At 38.1% G+C, this 25,634-nt stretch overlaps 1 protein-coding gene across 3 annotated transcripts in view; it reads left to right on the forward strand.

The window, feature by feature from the left end:
- CTNND2 (catenin delta 2) overlaps nucleotides 1-25,634 on the forward strand; it is a 521,421-nt gene that overhangs the window by 443,369 nt on the left and 52,418 nt on the right. For all 3 annotated transcript variants that reach the window (XM_058819679.1, XM_058819688.1, XM_058819696.1), the window contains exon 15: nucleotides 5,857-6,007. In XM_058819679.1, the coding sequence (XP_058675662.1) occupies nucleotides 5,857-6,007 (151 nt within the window). The remainder of the gene's footprint in view (nucleotides 1-5,856; nucleotides 6,008-25,634) is intronic.

Raw genomic sequence — 25,634 nt, forward strand, 5'->3', positions numbered from 1 at the left:
GGCAAGGACATATTGTGGGTTCCTTGCCAGACTTTTCTGATGACTCTAGTTATTTATGTATTAACCCTTTGAAGTTTCATCAAGCTGTTCCAGGAGAAAGTTTTCTTGGGTTACAGTGAAAAGGCTTACTTTCATTTTCTCCAAAATAGTAGTTTTATGAATCATTATGTGATGGGATGCAGAAGATCACTTATAACATACTATGTAATCAACAAAGTCAATTTTTAAAATAACCAATGCTTTATTCTGTCAGGAATCCCAATGCTTTGTTCTGTCAGGAATTTTTACCTGGGTAGAAACACCTCATAAATGAGGCAGCATCAATTGTTAAATACATTGCATTGTATAAATACATAAATTGTTAATACATTGGAGATGTATTGGCTCTAGAGGACAGAAGACAAAATTGAAGGGACAGGACAATATTTAAAAAGCAAGACCTGCTGCTGCAAACACTTGGATCACAGACATCATAAAGAAATTAGCATGGCCATCTGTATATGGAATGGGAGCACAGTAGTTCATAGTGGCTTCATGTTCAAGGTAATCCCTTACTCTAAGCAGTTTTCTTCCCATGAGATGTGTCACTTTTGTCCCAAATCTTTTCTTTTTTAATTATATTAGTTACAATGTTTGGAAAACTGATCATAAAACTTCTCAGATGATTTTGGAAACTTAATACCTCCTTGTTCTGCAGAACCAAGAATGATGAGGTGCAAAGGCTGTTCCTTATCGGTTTTGCCTTCCTGCTTAAGGTAACATCTGTTAACACTTTCATTTTTCTCTAGTTTATTTACTTAACTTTGTATCTTTACCCACTGGACTTTTTCCTTTCTCTTTTACCTTGACTAAGGTTGTGGAACAAAAGAGTAAGTAGTTAATACTTTACTCTTGTCCCAACACAAAGATGTAGAGAGCTTGCTAGTAGTATACCAGATAGAATCATTTCTGAGAGCAGAACACCACAATTGGGACAGAAAGTCCTTGGGAAGTCTCTTTCTGCTCTCTTCAGAAACTGCAGAGAGTTAACCAAGATTTCAGAGCTTTGCTCTCCATCAGGTGATGTGAGTTCTTAGGGATCCCAGTAGAGTTTTTTGAGTAAAGTAGATCTGTAATTTTTGAATATAAAAATATTTTCCTTTTTTCCTGATAGGTATATTACATTGAGTCTGATCGGACAGAGAGGAATACTAGTCTTTAATTACTCACTGATCTTTGATTATTTCACATGCAGTTCTCTTTCATGGTCTGCTATTTTACTACTGTTAGCATGGACTCTTTCTAAGCCTTTCCTAGCAGACCTCAGGTCTCTCTAATCTTCCTGGTACTCTAGTTTGCTGAGTAATTTAGCTTGCTGTGTATTGCCTGCTCCCCTGATTTAACTTTCATCTTGTGGTTTATGTCTCAGTAGTTCCTTTTAGTATTCAGTAACTCAATAGTCTTTGGGTCACAGTGTTGAACTGTACAGTACAATCCAAATTCTAGTCAAAGCTGAAGTATGGGATGAAATATTCTGCAGACACTTGGGGAGCACTGATGTCAATGGCAGGAAAGTGAATCCATGCAAAATGTCAAGTGTATACAGTTGTTGGTGCTTCTTGCATTTTTATAGGGGGAATTTATTTTGGTAGTGTTCTTCTTTCTCATTTTATGATGGAAATTTCTTCATTGTTCAATTTGGTCTCCTGTGTTCCTGTTTCATAGAGAAATAAAGAAAACCATATGAAACACCAAACGGAGTTAAATGAATAAGTGCTTTTAAATTCTTCTGAAAAATATAATTGAGTTTTATCTAGAGTAATTACTCTTTTCTTGACTTTCAGCCTAATATAATCTTAAATCCCTAGAGGCATTCACTTGTGCAGATGGTATCTGACAAACAAAAAAATAATTTGCAAGTTTACTCTATTTTTCTACCTAATTACTGTGATGAAAATAAAAAGGAAGCTACTAATGAAAGTGGACATAGAGCTCTACTGTTTACCTTCAAAGGGATGTGTAGTAGTTATGCCCCCCAAATTCCATTATTGGTAAAGTGTATTCATGCACAGACTTTGGCTCCTGTGCTTGTCTCTGATAATTTAGCCTCAATCTGATGCAACAACAATGATTTGATTTTTTTTTTCTGGCTGCGTGTTCCCGCTAAAGTGTTTGCTGTTCCCACAGGAATGCTTTTGCTTTACAAACTGAGCAGCTATTTGATCATTGACACTGCCACTGATTTGTGCAGTAACAGGATGATTAAGTGTACTAGCAGAGTGCCTCATTTACTTACTGATAGGCAACAAACCCTTTGTCTCTTTTCTTTTTTATGATTTTTTCATCTCTTCGCTTTTATGCTTCACTGAGCTCGTATTAGCAATTGACCCACAATGTGGAAATGCAGGCACCACACGATGGCTTTAGGCAAACAGAGGGATCATCAGTGTACACAAGGCTGAATCAATTTCTCCATTCTCTGCAAGAATGAAATAGCCTTTTGAGGCACCTCCATTTGAGCTTTCCTGAAATCCACACAGTGCAGCATAATTGCTTGCAGAGACTTGTTCTAATTGGCAGCTTAAGGAAAGAGGACCAGACAGTTCATACCACTTTCCACATGGAAAATTCTCCAGAGACCTTTGAAACAATTAAAAGCGTTTCTCTCTTTCTGCCTAAGGTTCATGACTTGAAGCAGCAGATTAAGTGATAGCAAATCACACATTGAGGAGTCTGTGAACTTTTCCCAAAGTGGATGACATCCTCTGGAAAAAGACAGCTTGGGAAGGAGAGGAGTACACATGAGAGAGGAGAGGTTTTGTACCTAACTTTTCTGTCGTACTCCACCCATTGTTCTATATGTATGTGTGCATATGTGCATCTGTAAGAAATTATGTCTGGATCTTTCCCCTGTGAAAGCTTTGGAGCTCTCTTTATTACTGTTGTAATCAAATTGATTGGTTCATTACAGATCCTGAAGGCTTGCATGTTGTTTATTTAGTAAGGAGGTTTATATTTTCTCTTTTTTTTTTCATTCTGAGTTATTTCAGTGTTTCTCCTACAGTGTCTCCTACTCTCTCTCTAGGCTTAAAAGCAAAACATTTCCTAATTTGTTCCTCTTAAACTTTTGGGTTGGAATGGATGATGAAAGTGCTACATCCTAAGAAGTCTGTTGTAACCTGGCTTTATAAAATATGTGCTTATGTTTTCTCTTGGTAGGTGGCTAAAAAAAATCAAAGAAAAACTGTTTACTGAGGTTTTAGAATGGAGGTTTTTAAAATATAGTGAATAATCTAAGGGATTATTTTTGATTCTCCCTGGTATTGAACAGACATAAATAAGGTTTTTTTCTCTCAAAACAAACACCCCCACTGGTTCCACATGGAGCCCATTCTGGAGATGCTACATCTGTGATTTACTTCTGCAATGAACAGCCGCATCTTTCAGAATACTCTCAGCCAGCCTGAACTCTCACCTCAACCAGACAGGCTAACTTCTTTCTCAAAATATTCTCGCTGTTATCTTGAACTCTCACGCTGGCAGTCACCTTGTAATCATAGCAGACACAACAGATGCTTCCCCTGGGAGAGATGTACAAAATACAGCATTTTTTAAGTGCAAGGAGGTATTGCTCATTTCCCAGCTGCAGGTGAGAATAAATCTAACTGGCAGTTAAATACATATTTATTAAGCCAGGAAGGTTGGAAATATCCATTTATTGTTTCCATAGCATCCTTTATACTTAATATCCCATTAAAATTAATGTATAGGGAAGAAACTTTTTCACAAAATACTTCCTGTTAAACTCTTTGATCCTTAAGATCTGTTTTATTTTTTTTATCTGATGATCATCCTACACACTGGTTCTAGAGAAGAGACTGGAGGAGATAGCATAGAAAAAGATCAACAAGGAGTCCTGCTATCATTTATCTCCCCTATGCTGTTTGCTTTGCAGCACAAAATGTCAGCACATTTATGTTTTAGACACATTATTATGCCCAGGGATGCTGAGAACCCCTTGTCCAACGTAGCTGACAAGATAGCTTATCATAACTGCTATCACTTTCATCTTCAGCAAAGTCCAGCCAACTGGCTTTTGTTATGCATAGTTGCTACAGAGGAGAATTAATAAAAAATATCTTTAAATTCTGGAATTCTGGTTTGTGTTCCTTTTTTCTCAATTTCCCCTGAATCATATCACCTGGAACGAACTTCTGCTACGGACATTGCAGCACTGGAGTTCTTGTCTATCTCCACATCTACTGTTTTTATCATAAATATGTATTCTGGTTTTTGCTATTCAGGGCATATATCTGATATAAACAGATGCTTTTAAAGTGAGCTCTTCAGCTGTGGTAAGTAGAGGCTGTATGCAGGGGTTAAGCATGGTCTGCTTACAGTGAATGTGCTTTTTTTTTTACTCTGCCTGACTATGGAGTGATGCTATTGCAATGTAATTATTCTTTACAGTGGGATGTCTTTGTCAAAAGAGAAGAGCCATCTAGATCAGAAAATCCTAAGACTTATCATCCTAGTTTCTGAAATAATTGAAATATTTCAAAAGCAAAGGCCTTCCAGAACTTGTCTTCACCTTCCAGGTACACTGGCAAGATAAGCATCCATGCCATGGCACTGAAAGGAAGAAGACATTCTGCTTCAATAATTTCCTTTCAACTGTCAGTACAAGAAACATGAATGTGAACTTTATGGAAATTACAGAGAAGAGAACATGAAGTGAAAGGAATGTGTGCCTGTGGATGGCTTGTTTTGAAGTGGGCTGTGCTGAGGAGACCTGTGCATCCACAGGTGTCCAAACAACTTAACTTTGGCAGTACCCATATACTTTAAACCCACAAGGTCACAGCTGCTGTCCTGTTTATGTTTTGCAACTGCTGGAGATAGCAACAGAATGCAAAACAGAGTAGTATAGCTGATCTTTCACCCCTTTATGTGCTGGGAACCCCAAGTTGTACAGCTCTGGATGGATTTCCTAATCAATTACAGCACACTGCACAGATCCCTTGTTCACTGACGTGATAATCTTTAGAGCTTCTGAAGAGTTTTTTAGAAGTAAACAACTCCATTCATCATTTCTGCTGTCAAATGAAAAGGATGTTTACATGAGAACATTCTGCTCACTTTGATACAAAGACAGGGCCGTGCCAGTGGTGTCATGACCAGCTGTCAAGTGGGAGATGCCTACAGGCTTCTCTGATAGAATCAGCCACTGGCTTTATCCTGTAGCCACGTGATACCTGCAGCCAGGCACAGCACAGGCACACACTGCCCTCAGGTCAGCTCTTGAGGGAAGGGCTGGCCCTTCAATGTACAATAGTATTCCAGTTAGGATCACTACAGCTGCAAAACCAGGCATGAAATTATGCTCAGTTCTCCTTCTGAAAAAGTTAACAGTCACAAAAGAAATGATAATAGTGTTTTCATGTTTATAGACTGAATAATTCTTAGGGTAACAACAAAGAATAAATACTCAGACCTCTTGAACTTGCTTTGTAATACAAAGACATATTTTGTAAAATAAATATTGTTAGTTTAGCAGTAAACAAGCATCATTAGAGGTTGCATACAAAACGCTGGTGAAAAGTAAGTTGTCTGCAGACTTGGGCCGTGAAAATGTAACCAGGTGTGCTGGGAAAGAAGTCAATTCATCATTTAATTTCTCTGTCACCATAAAAAAAAAAAAAGTGCTGATTGCCAAATCAAGTGGTTGCCTGGCATCATCAAAGCAATTATTTCCACTCCTTTGAATTTTGCATCCAGGTGCTTCTGTTAGCCCTTGCTGTGTTGTGAGTTCAGGTGTGAACTGAACTGTGACACATTGCTCACTGTGTCCCCTCTCTCTGTCCCGTGTGTTCGCAGTGGTCGGTGTACATCCGCGCTGCCGTCCGCAAGGAGAAAGGATTGCCCATCCTGGTGGAGCTGCTCCGGATAGACAATGACCGGGTGGTGTGTGCAGTTGCTACAGCTTTACGAAACATGGCCTTAGATGTCAGAAATAAAGAGTTAATAGGTATGTTCTTTCCAAACAATCTATATATACTGTGGGCTTGGGGATGGGGTGTTTTTTTTTCCAGTTTGCTGCAGAATGAGCACAATGAAAATTATTCTCACATTTCTAGAACAATTTCTTTAATTCTTTCTCTAGTGTGTCATATTCAGATTTTATGTGACAGCTTGCTAGTATATATCAAGGAATTGTTAAATTAATTAAGCATCATGCAATGTTTCTGGATCTCTCAGGCTGTAATCTCTGTAAGAAAAGCAATGGCTTTGTTCTGCTTTAGCATTTCATTCTTAGGCTGGCAGTAGCACTTGCATCTTCCAGATCAAGGATCTAAGCAGAGCACCCCTCCTGATCCTCAGATTACCTATTGCAAATAACTTTGGAGTCATGTAGTAACAAGTCATAAAAATTTTAGGAAGGTTGCAGGAATTTACTGGGCAGATTAGTAGCTCCAGCAAGAGACCTGGGAGACTCTTGCTTCACAAACAAATATGGTCTTAAGGAAAATATGGTCTTAAGGAATAGGACAATAATTCATGTAAATCGTTATTGCCCCAAATTCTGATCGTACAGGAAGCACACATATGGGGGGTTTATTTTGTTCAGGTTTTTAGTGGGTTTTTTTAGCTGAAATTCATCCAAACACTGTGGGTCATTGAGCTTTTATTTTCATGTTCTGTCTTTGAAAAATAATCACTTCCTTGATTTTTAACTATTTCAACAATCATAACCAGATTATTTCTACTTCTGTACATTAAGAGCATATTTTCTGTTAATTTTTCCTAACTTGTTAATTTTTTATCATTACAGCATATTTCTTCTCTGCTTTTGATGACAGAATTATGTAAATAGATACTGTTATCATAATGTTTATTATTTGCATCCAGTGCTATCTTAGGGTTAATGCTTCTTTACAGCAGTGCTCTGCAAGTTGCTAAAACAGGGCAATCACTCCTCTCATACTGGGAGGAGTGTCTTATTATACTAATGTTCCCGGATCTGCAAATTTCATTTAGGAATGTAACACTATACATTTAAAATTGGACTGTTTTACTCTGGTGTGCCATTCAAAATACTGGTTAAATTATGGATAGTAAATTTGCACAACCTCAACATTTTAGTATTTTATGAAATTCTTAAATAACACATCATAAAAGCAAAGATAAATTTAAAAAATGTGGAAGAGTCTGGTGAATATAATAGCCTAATATATTTATTTATGTAGCCAGCTAATAATAGCTGTAGGATGCTGCTCTGCTTTATGTTATTTGTAATGTTATTCTGAGAAATTGTACTTCATAATTGCAATAGTAATTTGCTGCAGCTTAAAAACAGTCCAAACATGCCAATATGACAGGGGAGTTATGATTATAATTCTTGGACCATTTCAGCTGTGATCTTTGTATGTTCATTTCTTCGGCTTTCATCATTGGACCTCAAAGAAACAGTAATAGCGGTCATTACTGCTCTTGTTCTCTAGTATTTCTTAGCAAATAGGGCCTATCATAGAGCTGATTTTTAGAAATGCTAAACATCAGCAGTGGTCAAGGATTTCAACTCATGTTGTAGTCCATCCATTTTTGTGATATTGCACTTCTGTGTATTGTATATGTATTGCAGGATGCCTTAGCTGTTGCTATGCAAAGGAAGCCTCAAAAGGAGCTTGTGCTTTATCAGGGTAGTTCCTCAAGCATCCTTCTGCCTAGGCAAAATCAACATGCTATTTATCTTTTCTCTTTCTGATTGTTGTTAGTGCATCATATTCTTGTGGTGACACACTCTGCCTCACAAGCTGGAATTTTCCCCATAAAACAACCTTTCCTAAAGGTTATCTTTCCTAAAGGAGAATTTTCCAACTGTATATATAGTGAAGTTACATAGCTAGAATTGAGTTGGTTGGGGAGTTTTTAGTGCCTTTATAAAGCTTTCTTTTCAGTGGTGCCGTCATTCCATTCCCGACTGACATTTTTTTACTGAAATGTGCCAGAGAATGATATATTTAATTCTGCTGCTGCCAAGCAGCCCATGAATCAGTATTGAGGAACCTGGAAAATATATTAGAAAGCTTGCTAAAAGCCAGGCTCACCTGTACTGTGCTACAAAAGAAACAAAAAGACCCTTTTCTCAAAGGCCAGAACTTTCATACTAGACTTCATTGAATTGACCAATCTGTTTTGTTTTCCACACAGATTTATCAACTATGATGCTATATTGCTAAAGGCTGGTGAGAGCCTTCTCTTATAATTTATCTGAGCCATCCCCATAGCAACATTTTCTTTATTTATATTGAGGTCTTCTTCCTGGGTTTCATTCCAGGCATGCTCCATGTCTTTAAAAGGACCCGCTCTTTTCTCCTTCCTCGTTGCATTTGCATTGTGCCGTGTGTCCTTTGGCTGAGACAGCAGACGTATTCATCCTCCTTCCCAAAATTCAACTGCCCTCAAAAACATGGTAAATCTGGCCTACTTAGTACTGGAATAGATAATGCAACACCCAGTTTTCCCTTCTTGAACACACTGCCCAGGTTCATTCTTGGTCACAGGTTAGACAACATTCATTTTCAGTTGACTTCCAGGACCCTTGTTTGCATAAAATAGTACACAGTCTTTGTTGTTCCCAAGAGAGCACCCAAGGGAAAGGTTTCTCAGCCTTTTCTCTCTCCCAGCTGAGGGGAAGATCCACTACTGATGTTGCCCATTTTGTTCTTCCTTGGTTTCAGTGATCTAGGCTGCACAGCATCCCTGTGTCCCTCTGGTGCCACATTTTTCTTTCCACTCCTATTCATGTGCTCAGCATTTTGGAAGGCTTCTTTTCCTTCCTTGAAGCAGCTTCTGTCTCTGCTAAACTTCTCCATGGGTCCATTAGGTTCTCACCCCCAGTGCCTGTAAATGTCACTGAGTTGACAAAAATCACTTTTATTTGTTTTCAACTGTTCACTTAGGCAGAAGAAAATCACTTTTATCCCACAGGTCTTCTAAAAGCTATGTTGATGACCTTTGTGCAGTTATGTCATTCCCATGTTCATTCCCTCTTCTTCATCTGTCCCTTTCTCTCAAAAAAAAAAGGTGAGTAAAGGAAAGTAGAATAACAAACCCACTATTCTGTGTTCCTCAGAGCCATACTGGCACCTTAGATTGAGAATATGATATTATTATCTTTCTGCTGGGAATGCAGTTTTTAACTTGAGGATTTTCTGCAGACCTCTTGCTTCTGGCAGTGCTGGTCAGGCCAGCACCTCACACCAAAGCTGTCCCACTGTCTTCCCTACAGTGAGTGCACCTGCAAACTTCCATTTTCTAAAGCCACATTTCGTTGGTATGCTATCAGAAATTGCTAACTCAATATAGTTTCTTCAATTACAAGAAACTTGGATCAGCTGGATGGGGCAGAAAGTAAAAAATAAATCCATCTCCTGTAAACAGCATCTTTGCAGGATTGTTTTCTTGCAGTCTGCCCCAGCAACCTTCAATGGCTTTCTGGTTCAAACGCCCTCCACACCTTTCTGGTTCAAAAGTCCTCCTCCGGACTTTTGGGGAACTTTCTGTGGTTACCTGAGCCTGCACTGCACACTTGTGTCCTTAGGATTCTCCCAGCCAGCACTGGTGCAGCAGCCTCCCTTCTCTCCCCACTCTGCATGTGAGAAGGTTTCCAAGTCAGGATTCCCCATTCAGTCCTGGGAAACAAGCCAGCTTCATCTTTCCTTTATCTGAAAGACAGACAGCATTTTCCTCTCTGCTGTTATCCACGACCTCTTTGACAGAGGAGATTATGCATTATACAGTTAATTGAAAAATAATGTGACTTGTTATTCTACCTAAACAAGAATGTACAGACTATCCCTGTCTGAAATTTTTGAAGGATGACTATCCCCAGAATTTGCGTTTTTCTTGTTCTTCTGTATGCACGGCAGTTACCTTTTATTTTAAATGGCAATTACTGTGGTATTTTGAAGTGCAGTAGGTGGTCTTTCAAACAAGTTAGGCTGATTTTTCTAGCTGCCCCAGATGAGAAATTTGTCACTATTCATGTACTGCAAAATATGTACAATATAGGATTTTTCCTCTTGAAGGAAAATTTGGAATTTGTATTGGTACTGTTCAGTGGTAAGTCCACAGAGTATGGGCTTTGGAGAGAAAGCAGAGCTGGAGGTAAAATGTATAAAACTTCAATGCACAGTTTTGTGCTTTAAGTTGTTCTGTCACTTTCATTTTATCCTGACAATGGTTTCTAATGCCGTTCTGGGTCAGAATTCTGATTAGGAGGAATATTGTACTAGTAATTGAAAAGTACCATTCTTTCTCTTGGCCTCTTGGTCTGCACTTTTGCAGTTAAATAAAAGACTTTTTTTTTCCTTTTTTAGAGACTGGTAGTATTTTAATCCCTTGGGAAAAAGGAGGACAGTTCCACTTAAGAGTTTTTGTTGACTTCTTGTATTGTGTAGAAAAGAAGTCCTTGCATATCTATGACCTTAAAATGTTTAGAGAATCCAGGTGTCTGTTCAGGGCTCTAGATTCTATGAAGTTTGATGGGATAAGTTGAAGTGTTGTAATATTTAAAACTTTCTTGTTACAGCTGTTATTGTAAAAGCTTGATCCAGATAAGTAAAGTTAGTGGTATTTCTTCTGCCTTCACAGAGTTTTGAATTAGGTTTCAAAACAGAGCCTGTAGCAGGGCTCATTTTTAAATAATGGTTCCTGAGTTGGGGACTGTGTGTCTGTACTGAATTATTATCCTCTTTTCACTGTTTGTCTGTCAGTAATGCGGTTATACATGCAAAATTCAACAGTAGCACATCAATTAAATTATTACCTAATGGGTGCTGGAAACTGCTTACTTTTGCTAGGTGTCCAGAAGTTCATTGTCTAAGGTAAATAAGATGCCTGTATTGGATGCCCTTATAGGTGACTGAGACTCACAGAAAGTGACTTATTTTGTCTAAAAATAAGATACTACTTATTGTGAGAAGATGGAAGTTGCCTGTATTACCATATCACTGTTGTTTAGTGATGAAAACCAACTACGAAGTGTGTAAATTGTCAGTGTATGTCTTGTGATCTCATAGCAGTGTGAGTCTGTTTGGGTGCCTGGTGTTTGTTTCAAATTTTTATTGCTAAACTTGAGAAAGTTTGACTGAATGATGTAGCAGGAGTTCAACTCTAATGAATTGTTAGATTTGCAGAATAATTCATGTTGGAAGGAAACTCACAGGGTCACCTTGCCTAGCTTTGCACTCAAAGAAAGTTCAGATATCTTATTTCAAAGTGTGATATCAACGTTTGGAAAGACTGCTTTTTTGCTGTGAGGCTGAAAATGGATCAGAATCAAGTATTTGCATTCTCAGAGCAGAACATGGCTCTTCTGGTTTATTAACAGCTACATGGAGTCCTCCTGTCTTAGAGCATGGTTGCATTTTGTTTTAGAATTAGTAATAATTCTAAGTGAAAAGAGTTTCCAGTTTTGGAGTTACAAGAACAACAGCTGAGTCCCAGTAATGTACATTGATAGGGAATGTGGGGATGTATTGGGAGATGATTAAATCAAATATGCAGCTTTCATCCCCCTTAATAGTGCCTACATGCAGCTCTCTTATTTTTGGATGTGAGCATTTCCGAATTTCTCACACAAGCATCTGCTGACAGTGAGAGAGAGTGATGTTTTCTATTGAATTTTGAATTGATATATAAAGTATCGTAGTCACTGGAATGCTAAATTGACATAAATTTGCAATGCAGAAGATTCCAGAAAGCACTAATCAGGCATTTGTTCAGAAGAAGGTGACAATATAATATATCCTGCCATTTTTAAATGTATGTCCGTTTTTATTGCACTTCATTTTTGTGTTTGATAGTTGAGCTGGGCAAAAAAATAAACAGATACCTGAATGAGAACAGGCTGTCATCAAGAAGTTGAGGAAGTTGATTTACAAAATTAAACATCTTGTCATACATTAATAACTGGTGCTCCTTACTCTTCACAGTGAAGAGAAAGATGCTATATAAGTTAGTAGAGGATTAATTAAACTATGATGTTTTATAGCACCTGTATAGCAACATCAGAGCTCCTTTAGGTTTTTAGTGTTGTATAAATAAGTTAGCTGAGATTTTAACCTGATGAATGTTTAAATGTTAAGTACTTTTTCCATTGTGGTGTAAAAGCCTTGTGTCAAGGAGACGTTGACTTCTCATGTGCCTTAGCCACTTGCATATTGCTTTTTTCTCTCTGTTTCCTCAAATATAGTTGTGACAAGCAGACCTGGTAATTACAGAGGTTAGAAAAGGTTTTCAATCTCAGTCATTTCTTATTAAGTAACACTCTCACGTGAAGATTTAGGAGGAAAATTAACATTGGTGAAACTGAATTTTTTTTTTTAGTATCAAACTCAAGATCAAACACTTTGAGAATTCGAGCAACACTTCTACATCTGAACTTTCCTATTGCCTAAGTACACCTGTCTGGATTTGGAGGGATTTTTCTCTTCCATGAATTATCTGAAAAAAATGGTGTTTCATGTAGTCAGCTGGGCTTCTGAACAGTAGAAAGAAAATGGCACCTCTAGGTGTTTATCCCACTTATCTCTATCACATAAAATGTTTGATCTTACAGTCTAATGGGTCCTGTGTGAGAACCTAGAGAAGTGGCCAGAGACTGAGTGGGCAACTTTTGTGTCACTAAGATAGGGAAGTAGTATTCCATCAGAAGTTGTTCTCATAATACAGGCTAAGCACTGTCCTGCTCCCCTTTAATTAGGTCAATAGACTTGGCAAGGGCAATTAGTGAAAAAGCTCTACAAATTTTCATTGTCACCCAAAATAGCAGAAATAACTGCATGCAGATTCAAATCTAGGATAATGGGGAATACTACTTCCACTGATCTGTTTTTACTTGTAATGCCAACTCAGAGAATCATTTCATCTCTGTCATAGTAAGGTCAAGATGCTTCACAGATTGTAACCACAACCAAGTCATAGGTCAGCTGTTCCTTCTAGTAGAGTAAACTGTGGGGAAATGCCTGTAAAATGCCTGTATTTCTATTTTAAGTGCTGTAATCAAGAGAATCATTTTCAGTATTGCACCATGACAGCTTCTCTAGGTGATGATGGTAATGTTAAATGATGCCATATAGAGCTTTAAGGTTTATAAACCTTGAAGTTTTTATTGGAGGTTTTATCATTTTGTATTTACATTCAGTATTACTTAAGATTGAATTCTGAATGCAAGTCATAAAAATTGCAAAATCTTGTAGAGGTGGCCCAAGAAAGCCTAGACTAATTGTGACTGCCAAAAACACCACCACATCCAAAAACAGCTGAGGGATGTGCCTTTTCACTTCACTGATGTGCATTTCACACATGAGAAAGTGCCCTGACCTGCACCTTACATTTTGTTTGAGATAAACAATTTCTGTTCATTTCCCTTCTCCTACACATGGTAGCAAGCAATTAAACTGTAACTGCATCTGCTTTTCTCACTCAGAAGATTGACATTTCAAGCAATGTAATATTAATTTTCATCTCTGTTTCTCAGTACGTTCGTGCTGAGAAGTGCCACTTACCTTTTGGAGTTCTGATCTAAAAAGTGCGTATAATTTAGTTACATGAAATATACAAAGGTAGAAATGCAAATTTCAGAAACTGCCAAAGTAATTTTAAAAGCACTTTTAAATCCATGAGAATGGAAAAACAGCTTTGAAGATCCAGGTTTTGTGACAGCCTTACAGTAACAGATAAGTGTATCAAAACATGTTTCCAGCCTATTCTGTATGAACTTCAATTGATGAAACAGCGAGCTAGTTTTATTCTCTGTAAGATTCAAAATAGTGTTTTGCCCTGAAATACATATCACCTTAAATGGCTTTTAAATGATAAAAGTGACATATATGGCATTTTTTACTAAAAGCACTTTTCTTTGAAGTAACTCAAATTCCCATTCATGAAATGTCAGTGCAAGACAGTAGAACATGATAGGTGAATTAGCATTTGATAAAGGAATGTTGTTTTCTTCTCACGTGTGAAGACCCTGAGAATGGGTCTGGGCCACTGTAGTTTCAAAAGATGTTGAAGGTGGAATCTGAGAAATGGAAAAAATTTAAACCAGTAAGAAAAGGAAGAATGAATGTGTATTGATTAAATTTAAATTATTTATAGATGGCTTTCAGTCATATTAACAGTTATTTTCTCTGTGCATCTACATCCATGCACTCTCTAAATTAGTGCAGTTGTTTCTGCAAAATCTCATTCAATCCTAGTTCCCAGGTTAGATGTTGACAGGTGAAGTGGGCAGCACACAATGTCCCCCTCACCTCGTGTGGCTTTTAAGAGATACTTCCACTTGTATTGTAGTGTCCCCAAAGTTTTCTTCATGTTTTAGAGTGTTTGAAAAGGAAAAATGTTAAGGACAAAACCCGAACAGCACTCATTCACAAAGGTAATACTGGTAGAAAATTCTGATTGCAGGGACCTAAGCTATGTCCTTGCACAGGAGGACTAATTGTAGGCTAACACAGAAATAAAATACTGCAAATATGCAACCCATGTGTTTGTCATCGTCTATTAGATTTAAAAATGCACCATAGAAAGTCTCATTTTCACTGGATAAAAATGCAACTGTCAGGGTTTAGAAATGGTATTCCTTAATTTAGTGCTCCCACTGAAGTGAAAAACCACAAGCTGCTTCCCTGTCCCCATCCCCTCCAGTGAGAGACAAATGGCAGAGATACCAAGCTGCGATAAGAACAATTTACTTGAAACCACAATGAGATAAGAAGACAGACAGTAACAGGAACAGCAACAAAGTTGATAACAAAAAGATACAGAATTGGTACAAAAAGAGGCTGTTCTACAGGCAAAAATTGGTCTCCAACCAGGACAGTGAACAAAACAGTGGATAGACCGTCCACATCCATGCTTTCTTTTTCCCTCAAGCCTGAGACAATGATAGTGTTTAATAACACCATATCTTGGCCACACCTACACAGCTCCAGGCTCTGCCCCATCACAGCTACTCAGAAAATTAACTCTGTCCTTGACTGAAACTTGGACAACAGCAAAGGTAGAAGATACCAGAGAGTTAGTGTTCAAAGAATGCAGGATTAGGAAAGATTGTGAATGTCTGGATTCTTAAAACTGGCATTTTAACTAAATCTCAGTGCAATTAATTTGAATTTAGTTATTCTTTCTATTCCTGACTGTTAGGTGCTTACACAATATTCTGGTTTGTAGCACTTGCCCAGTATGGGCAGAAGGTGATGGTAGTTCTTTGTTGGGTTATATGCACTCTGTGCCAAAATACCTGTGAGCATGTGTTGGTTTAGTCATTGATGGATATAAAAAAGGCAGTCAGTCACAACACTTGTTGGCTTCTGCATGCCATCTTCAGAGGCTTCTGTTTTCTGACAGTTTAATTTGTCTTCATTAAGTACTTCGATGTAGGATGTTTTCGCTTGTAAGAGCCAAGTCATACCCTGGTTGTTTCCATCATTTATTATGAGTTTCAGTGTTAAAGGCCCTTGTTTCAGGTAACACTAGCAAAACTTCAAATATCCTCTTAATTACAGAAAGCAGAATAATGGTCTTTTGCTGCAGCCTTTGCAAATGAATGCTTGTATTTCCTATTAATATTGTACCTTTATGCACATGTAGCCTCTCAGAAGGCACTGGCTGGGACTGGCTGGTAGCACTGTCACTATATCTTAGGTTTCTGGTAATTTATGGACTCATATTTCTTTATTGGTTAAATAAGTCTTAGAAAAAATCCACTTCCACCCCTACTTAACAAACAGTATTTTACAAAATCAAAATCTGCTGTTTCATGCTTGTAACTGGTGGGATTGAACAGCAGCAGTTTTGCAATACACAGTTACAAAATATTAAAAGTGTAACAAATTCTCATCATCTGAGATAAGTGAGGGAATAATCAATTTGCTGAGGGGCCTTATTATCATAATTCCATAAGGTAAGACTGTGATTCTTCTACTTAATATCTCGATGGGCTCAATTAAACAAAAGTAAAGAAATGTAGTTCTGCTCCCAAGGAAAGCCTAGAGAACCTTCAGAATCAGCTTCAAAGCCCCACTGATCTCTCCATGGCATCTCTATAAAATCTGGTATTACTGATACAATCTTCTGTGTTACTATGTTTTCCATTTTCCTTTTGCTTCCTCTTGTGGTTGTGTTATGCAAGAGGTTGTGTGAACATGAAAAAGATTCAATGACTACCCCCTAGAGTTAGCAATTTGATACATGTATAATATATGATATTTTATAATGATAGATTGGACTTCAGGAATTGACCTAAGAAAGTATTAAGATGCATTAATGCTTAAATCCATGCTTTTTGTATTGATGTGTAATATGAGCAGTGCAAATTGAAAGACCAGGTTAAGACAAAAGAAAATAGCATGTTGTTAGCACTTTATTGTTTAAAAAAATTAAATAATTGATACAATCATTCCAGTATTCCAGAATCAAGATTTTAGGCAAACATAATCAGAGAGACACCTTTAGAGAGATAGTTTTGAGAATTGTCAGTAGATTGACAAGCTTGTTTACCTTACAAAAAGAAATAGAAATAAAACCTACCTTGCTGATGGTTTATAAACCTTGATAAATGTGCAGGGAAGGAAAAAGCAATGAATTTCAAAATTGCTTGTCTTTGTGGTCTCAGCTGTTAAGTAATTGCTAACAGTCTGGAATACTTGTACTATGAAATTCCTTTGGTCACTAGATGATATTGTGCCAGTTTACTTCCTTTAGTCCATATAAGCCTAGAAAATTAGGTTAATTAGGTAACTTTGGAAAATACACTTAAAAATGAAGTAACTTTTTCAGGTTGTAGGGAAGGCTTCAGTCTGCAAGTGCAATAAAGACAAAATTTGGTATTACTGGATCTGTTTGGCTTGGAAGGGGCCTCCAAAGGTCGAGCTGGTTCAGTAACAGAAATTGCTTCAAACTTTATCCAGCAGATGAGATGGAGATTCCTCAACCTTCCTGGGCAACCTCTTCTGTTGTTTGACCACCACCACAGCAAAATTAGTCTTCCTTCTATCAGTTGGAATTTCCTGTATTCCAGCATGTCTTTTGCTTCTTCTTCTTCTTAAACTGGAACTCATTAAGACAATTCTGACCCCATCTTCTCCACACCATTCCATTAGGTAGAAGTAAACAATAGCAAGATCTCTCCATAGCTTTCCTTTAAGGCCCTGATGATGCAGTTATTGTCTGCCATGTGTTCCAGTCCCCAGCTGTCTTTGTGGTGCTCCACTGAATTTGTTCCAGTATTTTGCAATGCCTTTTTGTACTGGGCAGAAAAAAACTGCATGTGACACTCTAGGTGTAGAGTGCAGAACTGTTTGAGAGGAAGAATCATATTTTTGTTGGGGGTTGGCCAACTCCATGTAATAAAGCCCAGGATGTCATTGGCCTTCTGCACTGCAAGGGCACATTCTGGATTCATGCTCAACTTCTCTACCAGCACTTCTAGGTTTCAGGGTTTTTTTCTTTAAAAGTTGCTTTCTAACCAGTTGGCACCAATCTGTGTGCTGGTACAGGGGCTTGTTTAATCTTGAGTGCATTTGCCTTTGTTGAACTTTGAGTTTGCTGTTCAGCTGTCCATCTGAATAGCAGTCCTGCCCTTCAGTGTATTGACTAGTTGTCCCAGCACATGGGAGAACTAGTAAATACATGGTCCACAGTCTTTCTTTCTGTCCTGTCCTTCAGGCTGTTAGTGAAGATGTGAAAGAGTCTTGCCCCCAGTACCACCACCTACGGGCACCTCTAAGTAACCAGCTGCCAGCTGGGTTTCATACTGGCAGTGAAACCCTTTTGTCCAAGCAGTTTTCTGCCCACCACATCATCTACTTACCTGGTCAAAATCTCAGTAAGGACACTATATGGAGTAAGGGTAAACTGCCACATTTGTTATTTCAAGCAGTGTAAAGTCTCTAATTCCTAAATTAGAAGTGGATAAATGCAATTTAAATGTCTTTAACCTCAGTGACATCATTGCAGATACTTAAGTTACTTCAGGACAAGGTTCACTGAATTTTAAACCACAGATTCAGTGTGGCAGTGTATATAAGCTTCAGGGAATAACCATGTTATTGTGGAATCAGGGCCATAATAGGATAATTGTAACTAAATTCACTCAAACATAGAAGTTTGCTTTATTTACCAGAGGGAATTGTAATAGTAGCTCAATTTGTTGCATTTTTAGTAAGGCACCATACTTGCAGATTTTAAAAAGGAAATACTGTGGAATGTCATAGAATGTCCTAAGTTAGAAGAGACCTGCAAGGATCATCGAGTCCAACTCTTGGCCCTGAACAGGATGATCCCCATGAGACACCATGTGCCTGAGAGCATTGTCCAAACTCCTCTTGAACTTTGTCAGGCTGATGCTGTGACCACTTCCCTGGGGAGCTTATTCCAGTGCCCAACCACCCTCTAGGTGAAAAACCTTTTCCTAACATTTAAGTTTGTCTTTGGAATTGATTACTTTCAAATCAGTGGAAGTAAATGTAATTTCTCTAGTCTTCAACAGTGATGCCTATTATTAAACTAACCACATGTAGACTAACACATTCTCATCTGATACATAATTCCATTGTGTAGCAATAACATGAATTTTAAGTTATTTCAAACTCATGGAAAAAAATGGTTGTAAGAAATGTAATCAGAACATTCTTATGTACAAAAGCATTTTTATTCTGTCATTTAAAATAACTTTATTCAAATTCACCTCTTAATATCATCTGCAAAAGTACCTGCATATTAAAGTGATGTAGAGTTCCTTTAACCTAATCTTTATTTACATTAATATATACACACTGTAGCACTATATATGTATGTGGTAGTGTGTGTTCATATATATTTAGGTGGGTTCTCTTCCAGCCTTTAAGCTGCACCAAAGAGGAAGAGAAGCTGTGCTGAGGAGTACACGTGCATGTAGAAAATTACTCTCTTCATGTAAAACACACATTGTATTATGGCATACAATTGCAACAACTAGAAGAAAATCTTGTTGCTGTCAGCCTTATCATCTCATGGGAGCTAGAAGGAATTTTTCCATCAAGTTCCTCAGAAGCAGGATTCAACTCAGAGTAACAAAGCAGCATTATTAAGATAGAGTGAGTAGGCTGCATAGGTACTAATTACCATACAATGCCAAACAATGTTCAAGTCTACTTTAAATCACTTAATTAAATAGGAGAGTAAAAGGAAAGTACAAGTTATTCTTACCATGTTAATAACATCTGGGTAAAATTCTTAGGTGCCTGATGGTAAAATAAGAACTGAATTTCTGTTTTCAGTCATAACATAGGCATTAAATGGACTGTTTTAAGGAACTAACAGTTTATTATGAAAACCAGAGTTGGAAGCCGGTTAATTCACTTTGATCCTTTGAAAATACTGTACTTACACCATTAAGTATATTTAATAGAAATAAATTAATGTTAAATATATTTTATAATACAGTTCAATTTTTAATAGTGGTATTTCTTTTCACTCTGAAAATTATAGGTTCTCAGCTGATTGAGTTAGCCTGTTGAAGAGGCTACAGTTCCCTAAGCTAACCCGTGGTAATTCACTGTGACCCAGTCAGTGACACAATATCCTCCTGCTTCTGGCTTCTATTCAGCCCCTCATTAGCACATCACAACTACATTGAGTCAGCACTGCCTGACTAATCTGTCAGAATGAACTGGGGGAGCAAAAGGATTACTGTTTCCTCTTGCAGACTAATTTCATTAAACACAACAAACTCAAATGAGTCAGATGAGCAGCCAGCCTGAGATGTGAAAAACTCTGACTTGCCCCCACTAGTGCTTATGAGGCTCAAAATGATAAATTTTCACACTTGCATACTGGAGGTCTGCCCACAGCCTGAAAGATGTTTTATTTTCTTAGAATCCAGCCACCATGAAGCCTGTCTTAATATTATTGCACTACTGTAAACTGTTGCTTTACTAAAAACCTGCCCTCCCCCTCCCTCCCTCCCTCCCTCCTTCCATCCCTCCCAAAACAAAATGAAACAAAACAAAACAACCAGTTTTGGGAATTCCTTCATGTCTTACTGGAAAATTAGAATAGGAAAACAAAGAAGGTGTGTTCCTTGGACAGACAAAAGCAGGGTCCTTTGGAATATAATGGTATCAGGCAGGCTGGGAAGCTGGCATGTATAATTTCTCTACATTGGTATTAAATCTTCAGCAGCTAAAGGTGTTATCCTGTGCTGTACAATTCTGTACCACAATGTCTAAATCAAGCCCCAAAGAAAAGGCCCTGTCTCCTTCTCTCTTGTGAGCCACTAACAATCTGAAATACCAAGTACATCACAAGCAAAGCCTTTGAGACAGGGTGTTCTGAGGGTGGATTTTTGTGCATTATCCACTGTAGTTAAATCCATTCTTCTGCCTTGGGATTCAATATGTGTATGCCTTATACTGAAAGGCTCAGCTTCTTCCTAGGGAGACTGAAATTCATCTCGTTCAGTTGTAGCCCTGTTCAAGCATCTTTCATTCACTAGGACTTTTCTGATAAGCTGTGCTCAGCTTACAGAAACTTCAAAGCTGAGGCAAAGTTATTAAAAGAGAGAGAGAAAAGAACTGCACCTCTAGTTCAATCTTCAAACAATACAAAAATCGATTAAAAGTCAGAGATTAGCTTCGCTGTAACCCTTCCCACATTCGCATGAAAATTAAATGTTGTCTCTTCCCCATTTTATTCTAAAATCTACTTAAAACTTAAGAGATCAGTAACTATTAGTCTGGCAATATTAGTAACAAGCTGCACTTTGGAGCCCTGTGGCTAGAGATTAGTTGTAGAGTTGCCACCAAAGTAAGAGAATGAAATTATTTATAAAGCAAATACTAAAAAACGTCATCTTGAAGCTGGAAGAATTCATTTGCTTCAATCATTCCTGAGGAGAAAAACACTAAGTCTTAGGTGGCTTCTTGAGTTGGACTTTGGCCTATTTTGCCTTTGTTTCTGTAACTGTGAGTGAATAACCATGTGTGGCTTTGTCATTGTCAGATACAATTAGTGTGCAGAAATTGTCTACACATCACCCACTAAAAGAAATTCTAAAAAGCACATCATTATTACAAAAAGATGGAAGTACTTCCAGAAGCAGTGGTACTAATTTGAAAGTTAGGATGGCATGGGCTTTTTAACCAGTCCTGGGGCACAGCCTGGATTAGATTGCAGTGGGAACCCAGGAGAAAGCTTCCAAGGTGAGCTGTTCACACACTAATCTTCCTGGAAAGAGCAGTGCTTTTGAGTATGGACCCATCGGTGTGTGTGCATAACTCTTGCAGGATGGGTGAGCCGGAGTAGGCACTTGGCCATCTGGCCATGGCAGCAGCTGACCCAGGAGCCAAGTCACCTGAAGGCTGTGCACAAAGAGGAAGAATATTCCCTGGATTATGAAGAGGAGTGGAGGAAGATAAGATGTCTCAGCATTCTGCCTTGTCTGATTCTGAAAGAAAAGGAGCAGACAGCAATGAGCAAGAAAGAATGATGGTGGTCAAATGTACTCAAGGAATTGTGCAGTTATAAAATGTAAGGAAAATATTCAGAGACCTAGATCTGGGGATTCATATTGTGAATCTGCCATTTCTCATCTAGGTTTTTGCCTTGGATCTCTTTTTTTCCCTTTCTTTGAAGTACCGGGAAGTTAAACAGTTCATTCCTTTTGAAAGATCATATTATCATCCAACAAGTATTGCACTTATTCACAAGCTAGAAGAGTATTTCATCTGAGGAGTATATTTACAGGGCCCTGAACCACAGAGACTTCAAGCAAAAGTCTCAAGCCATTATGATCCTGAAGAAGATACAGGGTGTTATCAAAAGCAGATATCATATTTTGACTGCAGGAGTTTTGAAAATAAGCTCTGTGTGCAGGTTCCTGCCAGCCATCAGTCTGAGCCCACTAAACCAATTCATTTGCAGAATCAGCTGAGATTCACCAGTTATTCTATAGGGAAAGAACTGATGCTGAATCAGTTGATAGGCCTGTCAGTAAAAAGCGCTATGAGCCGATCCATCAAGCTACAGCTCCACCTTTCACTCTTCCAACATACAACATACACAACCTCAGTCAATTGATAGTCCTGTCCTGTCTCTCCCAGCACATTACAAGCCTCCACTTTCTGAAGTTAACTCTGTGCCTGACCCTCCTCCACCTCAGAATAAGCCAGCAATTTTCAGATCCTCTGGAGAGGACATGGTGCGGTTCACTTCTTATCCTCAGTAAAGCTTCCCTGACAAAGGCTCTGTTAAAGCAACTAACAGATTCAGAAAACACTCACTCCTTACAACTGCTTTACAATAAAACCCTACCCAGTGCTGCAAGGCCCTTTGAGCACAAGTTTGGAAGTCCTAAACCCAAACACAATCTCTTGACAAATGAAGTTCAACATAAATCACAGTCACCATCAAAATCTCTCAGTTCTCACCAACCCAATTCCCACTAAGCTGTTTCAAAAGCACACAGCTTATTGCAGCTTCCCAAGTTTGACAGTGGAATGGCAACAATACCTTCAGTGAACAGGTTCAACAATCCTAAGTATCAGCCCAATAATGTTAATGCTGTTCCTAAAGCCATTCCTATTAGCCCTTCAGCACTCAAGGATGAGAGGGAAGACCACAGACACACTGTTGCAGCACAGCAAGAGGTGTGTTTAACAGCTATGGTGGTGTGTTCAGCTCCATAGCATCTGGTGCTAGTATTTTTGTACCACAGGGTATATTCCAGATGGACTAGAGTGAGAAATCTGTTTCCAAATCTGCAAAAAACAACCTTTCCACTCTTAGTCAAAGAGAATATAAAATGCTTCTTAGGCCGTCAGTAATGTCAGGGCCTCATGCATTAACATTCCTGAAATCAGTGGTGCTGTGCCTGATGTCCTGTGACCCCAAAATCTGTCAGAACAAGTGCCTTCCTGGAAGGGAAGGGGATAGTCTGGGGATCCAGACTATCTCACTGAAGGGAACTGTCTCAGTCCTAATTGACCCTTTATAAATATGATGTTAGTTCAGTAAATAAAAAATGGGAAACTGAGATGGACCTCACATGTAAGGTGAACCACTCTATTTCAAGGCCAGTAAGAGCAGATTGCAAGCAAGCAATAACATTTTCTATATGAACCAGTTCTTTCCGCCCATTTTGGACACTTGGCTTGCAATTTCCTTTGTTCCAGTTCTTTAAGTAGATCATATGGAGACCTGATCCTAAACATGCAGTGGGCCATATGTCCAGGGACTCTGCTTTTTCTGCCATCTCTGGGTGACCTGCAGTCTCCAGTAGCAGCCTGCTCTGCCATGTATGTTGTGCATGATGGCAGTGTGTAAGAATGGTGCCACTGCAGTACATTACCATAAGGAACACAGCATTGTTCCTTGTTTGCTGGTTGAAGGTGTAAAGTAGCTGAATACCTAGTCAAAGCTGAGATGGCAGTCAGTTCAGTCTGTCTTCCTAGCTACTCTTGTTGCTTTCATTTGGACTCAGTCTGGTTGGTCCCTGTGTTTTCTGAAGTCTGCCATTGAATTGTGGTATTTCTTCATAAGCTCTACACAGAGAACCTACCATCTGTATGTTCTGCCAGGAATAGTTGTTAATACACTCCTGAATAGCTGTCTTTGTCACGGCAACCCATCCTGTAACACATGCCTATCTTACGATCTTCTCTGGCTTCCTGATCCTTTCCTCCAGAATTGCTTACTCACTAAATTGTTCTTCATCTGTATTTGTGCAGATAATCATCTCCTGCTTCTGTGTAATAATATTATCCATTTGACTTTAATGAATTCCATCTTCCAAAATCAAGATAACTGAAATCTGAACCAGTCCTCAAACATTTTTCACCCTCTGTCCTTTTTTCTGTCCATACAACAGACTGTCACACAGGATGGACATAGATCCAGGATAGAAGATTGTCTACAGAAATTAATTCATGTTATCTACCAAATTCTTTTTTCTTTTTTTGATAAATGCTTATATTTCATTGATGAGCCATTAGTACCTATTCTGATTAACACCATGTGAACATTTTTTCATCCTATTTGCACCAGTTCCATCTTAGTTTCCATCTCCATTCTGTCAACAAATACATATTTTCTCCTCTGTATTACTTAATCTTTCTTGCATACTCTTGCTGCCTTCATATCCCAGAATATATTCATATCAAAAAGAATGCTGCCCATTATCATCTTTATATAGTTAAAATTTGTACTGGGAGAAGAGACTAAACAAATGTGCACACATGAAGACACACATTCATTGTATTTAAATTTCTTCAATTATGAATAATAATCTTTTTGACAGGAGAGCAGCAGAGGGGCTATTAGGTGCCATCTAGTGTGTTATGTCAACTATATGAGATATAATACATGTATTTTTTTAGCACTTTTCTATTGATCTGCAGTTGTCTCATGATGGATTTGCATTGCATTGGTTTTGCATTTGTTGTGGGCAGGGAGGTTAGGTTAGACAAGCTCCCAATGCCCTTTCGAACCTCAGTTATTCTGGTTCTACATGTAATTTTTAAATTTACTTGATATTAATAAAATCATTTTTTATGTGTATCTACATTAGGTAAAATACTTCTATGAATTATAAGGACAGCATTATCAGACTCAGTCTCTGAAAGGAGAAGTAATTCCAGGATAAAGAGAATTGAACATAAATGACAGATCTATCTACTTATTTTTGCTTTCAGGAGAGGATTTTGTAGCTGAAAAGTGGGCCAGGTTCCAAGATATTCTTCAGTATATTTACTTTTAATGTTTGAAATAAATATGTTCTAAGGATGTATTTCAGACATTTTCAAAGATAAGGATACGTGTGTGGATAAATCTGGAAGCTAAGAGCTACCCAGTAGAATATCTCATAATTGGTAAGAGAGTGCTTTATATTAATGATCTTTAAAGAATCTTTTCAGTATGGTTTGTCTGCTATAAATTTGATGCAACATGACTGCAAATGTGCTTTGTATTGCTGTTTATATTAGATAAGGAGCTCTTGTTTAAATGAATGTGTGGCTGCAAAGTATTGCTGTTAACTGTGTCTCACTCAAAAGCTAATATGCCCATGCTAATATTCTCCTTCCCTCATGTATTTCACAAAAGTTTCATTTTATCTGAGTGGATTTTTTTGGGAGTAGCACTATGATATTTAAGGTCCATTTAGCTTAATGGTGCCATTTAAATGGAGTATTTAGCATAATTGTTAAAGGGAAGACCACTGCCACTTGCTAGTGCATTGCATCATATTTGATTCATAGGCCGGAATTTTAATTGGTTCTTTCTGCTAAATCAAGCTGGGAACCAGCTTGAGCTGCAGGAAAAGCAGGGCTAACAGGAGTAAAATCTTTAATTTTCTCACATAGTGAAGACTAATGTTTGCTTGAGACAGTGATAAATGAAGCCTTACCTCATTGCTCCTGCTAAGCTTTATGAGAGCAAGATCATGCCAAAAAAGCTGGTTTCTTTTTTGGCAATTATAAACATTTGTGTCAGCTTATTTTGTACTTTTACCAGCTTACTTGGTCTTGGGTTTTGTTATAGATTCAGAAGTCATTTGTGCTGTTGGGGTCAAGGATTAGAGTTTGGGATTGGGGTAGGAGGTGAGGGAG

The sequence above is a fragment of the Ammospiza caudacuta genome, chromosome 1 (assembly GCF_027887145.1).
Source record: "Ammospiza caudacuta isolate bAmmCau1 chromosome 1, bAmmCau1.pri, whole genome shotgun sequence".
Taxonomy (NCBI): domain Eukaryota; kingdom Metazoa; phylum Chordata; class Aves; order Passeriformes; family Passerellidae; genus Ammospiza; species Ammospiza caudacuta.